At 47.9% G+C, this 9,755-nt stretch overlaps 1 protein-coding gene across 1 annotated transcript in view; it reads right to left on the reverse strand.

Moving 5' to 3' along the window:
• The window catches only part of TIMELESS (timeless circadian regulator), a 49,791-nt gene extending 40,241 nt beyond the window's left edge, over positions 1-9,550 (reverse strand). Inside the window, exons 1-2 of the mRNA XM_033138631.1 lie at positions 9,444-9,550; positions 1,780-1,905 (exon numbers count right to left, since the gene is read on the reverse strand). Coding sequence (XP_032994522.1) covers positions 1,780-1,876 — 97 coding nt within the window. The 5' untranslated portion in view covers positions 1,877-1,905; positions 9,444-9,550. The remainder of the gene's footprint in view (positions 1-1,779; positions 1,906-9,443) is intronic.
• Positions 9,551-9,755: the final 205 nt, after the last annotated feature.

Raw genomic sequence — 9,755 nt, forward strand, 5'->3', positions numbered from 1 at the left:
GGGAGAAAGAAGATTAATCTATCGGTCAAGGAGAATTGCTTGCTCTGACGTAATTATCTCCCTGCCTCTACACCAAATACAACCCAAAGAAAGAACTTCCCCACAGCAATCAAAGCTATTGTCAGCTGATCATCGATCAAATAAAACTTAAATTGATTAAATCTGCATAAACTTGCCTAAGACTCCTTCAACCAAGTACCGTATTTTTTGGTCCATAAGGCGCTCAGGACCACAAGACGCACCTGTTTTTTAAAGGGGAAAAACCAGGAAAAAATATTTTCCCGGTTTTCCTCCTCTAAAAGGCAGGGAGGGGGCGCTGAAGCCCCTTCTCCCTTCACAGCAGCTCATCCCCGCTTGCTTTGAAGGGACATGGGGACAAGGGGAGAACGCTCCATTTCTCCCCTCGTCCCCACGTCCCTTTAAAGCAAGTGGGGATGAGCCTGCTTTTGGCATCGGGGCGCAGGGTGGTGGAGAAAGCAGCAGCATCCCCGCTGTTTTCTTCACCACTCCGTGCCTTGCACCGATCCCAAAAGCCTGCTTTTGGGATCGGTGGGTGGCATGGGGTGGTGGAGGAAATCCTCCACCAACCTCCCTGCCACCCACCGATCCCAAAAGCAGGCATCGCAGCTGCCCCCCCCCCCGCTGAATGCAGCGGGGGATAGGGGGAGGCAGCGGGAGCGAAGACTTCGCTCCATAAGGCGCACAGGGATTTTCCCTTCTTTTTTAGGAGGGAAAAAGTGCGTCTTATGGAGCGTAAAATACGGTAAATCACTGCCAGTTTTTTATTCTGTGAGTAGATCGCAGTCTCTTGGGAGTTGGGTGCCCCTGCTATAAAGGAACTGTTTGATACTCGAGCCAAACCATTAACCACCTAGTCATCAATAGTGCTGATTCTGCAGAAGCCCAGTGTCCCTCAACCCTTTAAACTGAGATGTCAGGGACCTAAGAATTAAAAACAAGTAAGGCACATGTCTTGCAATGCAGTGAGAGACTGAGCAAGACAGCTGGGGATCAAAGATCACAGAACTGCAAAGTTGGAAGGGACCACGAGGGTCATCTACTTCCTGCCATCAGTGAGCTGGAAAGAAAAAGAATCCCTGCAGCAAGACCCATTTCCAGCAGGCCTAAGGGGCGGAGCCCACACTCACCCTGAAATTGCTAAAAAGGCTCCTGGGAGGCCAGAGGGACACTGCTGGAACAACTCTTGGGTTGGGGCAACTGCTAAAATGTTTTAAACTGTTCTAATTTTGGTTCCTCTGTTTCGTTTTTATCAAGTTGGTGTTGCCTAAATGTTTTTAGTTGGGATTGGCTGTTACTTTAATTTGGGTATAACTGTAAACTGTTTGTTTTTGTTGGTTTCTATTGATTTATTGGTTTGTTTGTTGCTTGTATAGGATATTTTGTTTTTTAATGTTTGATGTTTTGTTTTTATATATGTTGCAAGCTGCACAGAGTGGCTGGGGAAACCCAGCGAGATGGGCGGGATGTTTATTATTATTATTATTATTATTATTATTATTATTATTATTATTATTATGCAATGCAGGAATCTTTTGCCCAAGGTGGGGCTTGAACCCACAACCTTGAGATTTAAGAGTCTTGTGCTCTAATGACTGATCGGTTTTTCTAAGTGTATAAAAACCACACGCTTCCCTAAAATGCATCCCCCATCCACATCCACATCTCAACTGGCTCCATTCACGAGTCAGTTTGTGACAGGCATACCCCCCCCCCTTTAAAACCTCCAATATACACCTGCTACCCCCTGGGATCTCTCACCTAAGCAATCCGGCTCTTTGTGGTAAGTGTCCCCTTCCAAGAAGCCCAGGGCGCTGCACGTCGCCAAGAGTTCGCAATTCATCATGTACAAGTCCATAAATCTCAGCCTAAATGAAAGAAGGGAGCCTGTGGAGAACAGAAGCAACGTTAAGCCATGGAGGTGCTGTGTCATTCACAAAGCAAGGGCAGCGGCTCAGTAAAACTAAACAGCTTTTGCTGCCTGCAGAAATCCAGGCACTGGCCTGCCAGAGGTTACTGTGTCGGACTAGAACCTCACCAGGCAAGGGTTCTTTTTTCCTTGTAAATAATTTTTATTCATTTTCCATTTTAAAAAAACCATTCATATTAATAACAAATTCAAACCATTATCTTTCCACATTCAAAAGCAAAAAAACAATATAGCCAATTATATAATCCGAATGGATTAATTTTCAGTGGGACTTCCCATGTTCTGGATTTCAAAAGCCAAATGCCCACCCTTTATCTTTCTGCTGTTTTCCTTATTACTTCACAATTTTCCAATCCTGATATTAATCTCCTCTCTCGATCAGTCAGTCGCTGGTATAACTCGCTATCTTGTTTTATTTGACCATTCCTTATTTCTGTAATCACGCAGGGGGCTTTTCCCACATTGTTCTCAATTTTAATATTTTATAAGCACAGTTCTCCTCGATGACCCCTCCTTTTTCTGCTGACTGTTGTTCTGATAGGCTCTGGGCTACGAGGCTAGGGTTCAAATCCCCATTCTGTTGCTGATTCTCAGGCCTAAGCTACATTGGTTTGTTGTGGGAATTAACTGAGGACGGGGATAAAACATATATGGCACCTTGAGGGGTGGGGTGGGGGACGTGGAATGCAAATGCAAAAAAATAAAAATAAACAATGTACAGTATGTCTGGCTTCAGCAAGCGAGAAAAGCTGGCACCAACTCTTGCCATTATCTCAAAATCTGGAGAAAGGAAATAAAATATCACATACTGTAGTTCTCATACATACCCTCTCACATCCCCAGATGTTGATAAACCTTTTACAGCACATGACACTTTCTGCGTGGCCCAAGAAATTACTGAGGGAAGTGTTGAAAGTCAGAGGGAGTGCCCTGGCGGTTTTTTGCAGGCGTATTCTGCAACATGCCATTCTCTATATAAATACACGTTGGCTACAAAAAAAAATTAATACAACAGACTCTTCTATAGTCTCCCAACTGTGGTACAAATTCGTTGCCAGGGTTCCACGCAACAACCATCTTAAGCAGGCATAGGCAAACTTCCGACCCTCCAGATGTTTGGGACTACAATTCCCATCATCCCTAGCTAACGGGACCAGTGGTCAGGGATGATGGGAACTGTAGTCCCAAACATCTGGAGGGCTGGAGTTTGCCTATACCTGATCTTAAGTGACTGGGTGAACTCATGTTTATCCACACAGTTTTATTTTTAAGGCATGCTCTCAAGAGCCTAAGTCTCCCAATTGTGGTAGCCACACAACCAAGCTAAAATTCACAATGCTTTGCGAATGCAGAATCAACAGAAGCCAAACCGATCACCTACTAATTGGCTGTCAGGCAGACACAACCAAGAAGACCCTTGTTTGGCCACATTAGGAATCGGGTTCATATAATCCACGTTTTCTCCCATTGCTATTCAATTCCCTTCTCCTTTATTACCCCACAAATTAGCTAACCGCAGCTCCCTGCCCCCATCTCCCATGCAATGAGCAAACTTCAGAAGCAGCGATCCTCAAATATTACCACCAGCAGGTGACCGGACATTTAAGTCTTGAGGCCAGTTTTGTTTCATTTTTAAAGCCATCAGGTAGCCCCAAGGAAGCACAGTCAGGCTGCATGTTTGCTGGGACACAGCACCAACCAGCGTCATGGGATGGACAAGAGAGGTTGCCGCAAACGCGCTACAGCTGCCACTTGTCCCCTGCCAGTGGATGCAAACGAGACTTACCTTGTCTCTGCAGGTCAACCAGCGGAAAAGTGGAACTTTGCCGGAAACAATGCTTGGCTATTAATCTCAGCCAAAATTGCTCAGAAGCTAAAGCAGGTTAAGATAGGCAGTGCTGTTGCATAGGTCTTCTCTACAGCAAGCTAAGATTTCCATGCAAATTGACTATAGATCTTCAGACGAGTCTCTGCTATCATGCTCTGAATCTCAGTTTTTCCAGTAGCCAAGGCTATTGAAGCAGAGATACCACAGAACTGCCACAGCCTTAAAAGCAGAACCATGCAGAATATCAAGAGAGGGAGGACAGATAAAACTCCTTTCCTGGCCTACAGATCAGAAAGCAGAGAAGGGATTTCTCTCGCCACTTTTCCACGTTACTCCTGTACAAGTTTATATTACCAGCAGAACCTTCCAGTTCCTGGGGCTTCATGCACGCAAACTCCTCAGGCGCATGCAGCTGGACAGCTTCCAGAATTCCTGGAGCTTTTAAGGCGAGAGGGAAAGAGAGAAGCTGCTGGGAACTAGAAGAGACTGCAGACAACTGGCAGAACTTTGGGCTGCTAAAGAGGAGTAGGAAGAGGAGATGTGTTTTCCCCACCCACTTCTCGACAAGGCAAACCCTTCTTCACCCACCCCAATACTGGAGTTCACAATGATTTCGAAATGACAGGACATACAGTAACCTGGTTTGTGTAACTGGCCCACTTACACAAAGCGCTGCAGGATTCTAACCTACTTTCCAGTCTCTAGGATGTCACGATAACCTAGGTCACTATGCAGCCGAGAGGATGTACCTGTATATGTGTGTGTGTGCAAGTTGAGGAGAAATGTTTGGAAGCCCCAACCTCTTCTGCAACCACATAGCTTAAGTGTAAGGACTCTCAGTGGTTGCTCATGAGGAATCAGGCTGACGCAGAACTTCTACAAACTAAGTTCTTTGTTGTGCAGATATTTAGAGTGGAGCTACAGTAAAAACGTCCAGCTCATCCCTCTGCAGAGTCCGGGAATGTCCGTTTCCGGTTCTTGGTCCAACATAAGAGGCGCGGGATCCTGAACCCCAGCCTCCCCCTTCCACGTCCTTCCTCCTATTGGTGCCTATTTTGAACACCCTCCCTTGTGGAGTGTTCCCTCAGCCTCCTCTCCCCTCTCCTTGGGAGTCCTCCTTGGGAGCCCCAGTCTTTGAGCTGCCCCCCCTGCCCCAAATAGAGGTGCCTCCCAGAGGCACCATTCACCTGTGGAACTTATAGCCAGGGCTGCTGCAATAAACAGCTATGCAAGCCTTTGGGAGGCAGAGATGTGAGAGGGCATCAGAGGATGGAGGGAGAGAGACCAGTGTTGCCTAGGGCACCCCTGACCATCATTCAAGGCAGCCCAGGGTGCTACGGCACGCTGGTTGAAAACCACCGGTTTAAGGAGTCATTTGGCACCTAGCTTAAACATCTGAATTTCTAACACTGGGCGAGCCACCATTTATCAACAGCTCACTGGCACAGAAAGCGATTTCTGGCCCTACTTCACTTGTGGCAAAGGAGATTCTGACACTCGGCTGCTAGCACAGCATATAGACTAGGAAATATCAATATAATTCTTGCGTCATAATTATGCGGATTTGGGCAAGCTGTGACTCACCCCCATCTCCAGTATGGACAAAACGCTAACCTACTGTACAGGGATCGTTGTAAGGATTGGGGCGTCAAAAGCAAAGCATTATAGCCCAGGAGAATGGGGAGGACCTGTGACCTTTGAGGTGTTACTGGACTCCCAAACCCCACCAGTCCCAACCAGCATGGGCAACGGCCCGTGATGAAGGGAGTTGGAGTCCAACAACATTGGGGGGCAAAGCCCTATATAAAAGATGGTGCTCACAACTGGTAACTTTCCTATCTCTTTGAGTTTGCAGCTAAAACCAAGTAAAACTTAGATAAGAAAATGAAAGAATTGTTGTGTGCACAGGTAGGTCTTTGGGGGGTACCAGGACCCTGGGTTTTTCTTGAGATCAGGAGTAAAATGAAGACAATGAGAATCCCTAGGAAAACTGTTTTCAGCCCTCACTGGCCTCAGTTCTTACAATGCAACCACATTGATCCAAAACAAGCCTGCACTCCATGGCTTATTCAGGCACCCTGTGGGCCATGACTCAAACGTGGCTTCTTGCTCCTCCCTGCAGGTGACTGGGGCCTGGTTTCATTCAAATTCCCGAGGAAACTGCCCCCCCCCCCGGGGGAAGTATGAGAAAGTCTATAGCCAAGTGTACCTGAGTTGCATAACAGGCCTCATTCTCAACCGCTCTCCGCACCGCTGTGCGCTAACAAAAGCCAGTGAATGTGAAGTGGGTCAAGAAAGCGGGCCCACCCCCCACCCCCAGCACAACATTTCCGGATCGGCAAAAGGTGTTTCAAAAGAGACACGGCATCATTTTAACAGGGCCAGAAAAACGTTCTCCTTTTGTGTCCAAAGCAAATTTTGCCCATGCGTGGCAGAATTTACAGGGCCTGCCTGGCCAACGACAACACTTTGAACCTCTCCCATTTGCAAGCGTTTTGCACAACTCATGCAGTTTATCCCATTTCCAACCGTCACCAGCATGTACTGAAGCCCTCCTCAAGTAACCTATGGTAGGTTACTGTTCCGCAAATAATTCCTGCATGTTTCACATGTAAAAAAACAACAACACCATGAGCTACCTTGATTCCATCAGTACTCACAAGGTGATCAGATATCTAGATTGGGGTAGGGAAACTAAGGCCCAGGGGCCGGATGCGGCCCAATTGCCTTCTCAATCCAGCCCGTGGACGGTCCGTGAATCAGCGTGTTTTTACACGAGTAGAATGTGTCCTTTTATTTAAAATGCATCTCTGGGTTATTTGTGGGGCATAGGAATTCGTTCATATTTTCCCCAAAATGTAATCCGGCCACCACATGGTCTGAGGGATGGTGGACCGGCCCACGGCTGAAAAAGGTTGCTGACACACCCCAACTTATTTCATACCCACTCTGATCGATACATGGTCCTGCCAGACAAACCACCACAACACTGGACGGAAGATCAGAGGCTTTCTAGCTTAAATCTTTGCAAATGGCAATATTCTGTGTGCTGTATTGGGTAGTGTCAGATTACCGGTAGTACTGGGAAGACCATGTTCAACTCCGCTCTCACCAAAGCAATCTGTGCCATGCCTATTCAGAATCAAGTCTATTGGTTTCAACGGGGCTTAGTAGTACCAAGTAGGGGAGATTAGGAATGCAGACTTCTCAATGAAGTTTACTGACTGTACTTGGGCCAGTAATAGTCTCACAGTGCAACCTACCTCACAGGACTGATGTGAATGTAAAACTGAGGGAGGGGAGGGGAGGGGAGAGAATAATAATGTAAATTTAACTCTATACTTGTGTCAGTGTTGATCAGCATCAGTAGCACAGCTGTAGCCGGTTACAATGTAATGGAAGCAGAACAGGTTTATATGGCTAAAGAGATGGAAAAAGATGAGGACGAACAGTTATTCCTAGTTTAATAAAACATTCACATATTGCACAATTTTGCAAGTGTTGAACTCTCAGAATTTGAAGGAGCAAAAATGAAAAGTTAACGCTCCGCCCAGGCAATAAGAGATGGCAAAACTTGTTTATACCCCCCCCCCCAACTTTTTAACTCCAAGGCCATCATAGCAGCTTGCAATAAAAAAAAATACAAAACATGTAAAATTATAAGTAGTGCTGCTGCTCATCTATACAGTACTAGTAGGCATTCCTGCTGCTCATGCACCTTCAAATCCACACAGGGTGCTGCAAACAACAGAATGCTAAAGGTGTTGTGGGCGCCTAGCAATGCAGGCTGCATTCCCCCCAAAGATACAAAAACTTTGCTTTTGAGTGCTGGGAAAAACCAGTCTCCCTCCAGCAGAAGCAATACCTAGAGAAAAGACAAATGAGCAGTTGGAGACACGTTTGAAATAATGATGGAGAGTGGTGGGGAGACACGTTGAAATGCATTTATTACTTCCAATGATCGACCACAGAGATAGATACACAAAGCTGGTTAGCAACCGCTTTAGTTGTTGTGACAATGTCCTCTTTATCTTCCATCAGATTCCTTGCCACGGCAATCGCAGAAAGCACCGTAACAAGCAGCAACCTCAAGGGGGAAACAAAACAACGCCGAGAGGTTTTGCAAAATCGGCAGAAAACTGCTTTTCCTTACTTACCTGTATTTAACCTGGGGTCGTTAATCTGGAGCAGATGGAATATAGGAAATCTTTGCAAGGTCTGGGGGTCCTGAATTATTATTACTGTTATTTAAAAAGAGAAGTCCCCCCCCCACCCCGTGTTGTAACGATCTCCAAGAAAAACCGAAAACAGAAGCGGGGGTGGGGTGGGAGGAGATCCGGCGTCTCCAGCGTTTTCAAGATGCTCGCCGGCCTGTCCCCATCAAGTCACAAAGCCAATGAAAGCCCCCGCGCAAGCGGAAGTTGCTCGACACGGGAAGAGGCCTTCGGTGCCGTGCCAGGGAGACGCGTGCGCCGAGTCCTGCCTTCTTGCAAAATTTAAAACCTCCTGAGCACATATATAGGAAGGGAGAAGGCGGGAAAAGGGCAGGAGCAGCTGCAGCAAGGCTTGCAAGAGGGAGGCAAGGCTTGCAAGAGGCAAGGCTCTGCAAAACAGCAGGCAGGAGGCGCGCCCTCGCTTTGCAAATCCCAGAAGCTGCTACGGCACCCGGCTAGCTTTGTTGAAATCCCACCGAGGGGAATCGGTGGGCTTTAAGCGGCCGCGGGGTTTTTTTTTTGCAGCTAGCGCGAATGCCTGGTGAGCAGTATGCTCCTCTCTCACACAACTCTCCATCCTCAGAATATAACATCTCCAAGCGCAACCCTCCCGTTACGTCTCCGGGTCTGCGCAATGCTTGCTTGTGTTGTGTAGGGGGGTGGGGAAACGCCCCCATTCCTAGGGTGACCTAAACCAACAAATCACTGCCAGGGGTTGAAAGTGTGCTTAAAAATAAAATAAAATAAGACATTTCCAGCTGCAGCGTGCTTTTCCCAACTAATAAAACAGCTAATCACGCGAAGGAGAACCAATGCTGTCTCATCATGCTGTTTTCGTGTGAAAGCTTTTGAATAGATTAGAACACGCACTCGGCATTTAATGGCATAATTTAGACAATCAAATCATAAAATAGGCGGGGGGGGGGAGGAAACCGCAGAACATAGACGTTTGAGTGACAAGCCTTTGTACGGCGCGCAGATCTTGGCGTGCCAACACACCCGTGTCCCTTTCTTGCTGCAGCCGGAAATACATTCTTTACAAACTTTCCGCCCCGACAGGGATTGATTGGTTTTGAGGTCGTCCCAGGAATAGGGGCTCTTGCCCCCCAATACAGTAGATAACCCGGGTGTTAAAGCCGCGGTCTCCCCCCCCCCAAAAAAAAAACCTCACCACCGTCAAGGCCAACGAGGTTGACTACGGAGAGTCAACACAATCCAAGTGCTCTTAATGCCCCCATCCGGACCCTCCGCCCAAACCCGAGCTCCTCCTCCAGGTTGCCAGCAGAAACACCTCAGACTTAGGTCTCCCACTCCAACAGCTGCATAGTACTCGTTCCCTAGCAAATGTGAACCGGGCTGCAGCTGGGTAGCGCAAGGCTGCGCGTATTCCCCAATGCGCGCTGCAAACCTGAACCGCGGCCTCCCCAAACCGCCCCCCCCCCGACATATTTACCCGCCCCGCGCGAGCCGCTCCATCTGCACCGGCGTCGTTTCCCGCCCTAACTTTGCACCGGGATGAGAAGGGGGAGGAGCAGCAGCAGCAGCGCCTCCCGGTCCGCGCCGCCGACTTCCTCGCGCTTCCCGGATTCCAAAAGGCGCGGGAATGCGTTCTCGGTCCTTTTAAAAGGGCCACCGGCGACAGGCCCAGCTATCCAGAGGAGGGAGGCGCAGGTCTCTGCCGTCTTTTGCTCGGAGGAAAGGCCATTCAGTTCAACTCGGCCGCGCGAGGCTGGCATTGCCCTTTTAAGCGAGCTCTCAGTCTCGC

The sequence above is a fragment of the Lacerta agilis genome, chromosome 2, assembly GCF_009819535.1.
Source record: "Lacerta agilis isolate rLacAgi1 chromosome 2, rLacAgi1.pri, whole genome shotgun sequence".
Classification (NCBI taxonomy): Eukaryota; Metazoa; Chordata; class Lepidosauria; order Squamata; family Lacertidae; genus Lacerta; species Lacerta agilis.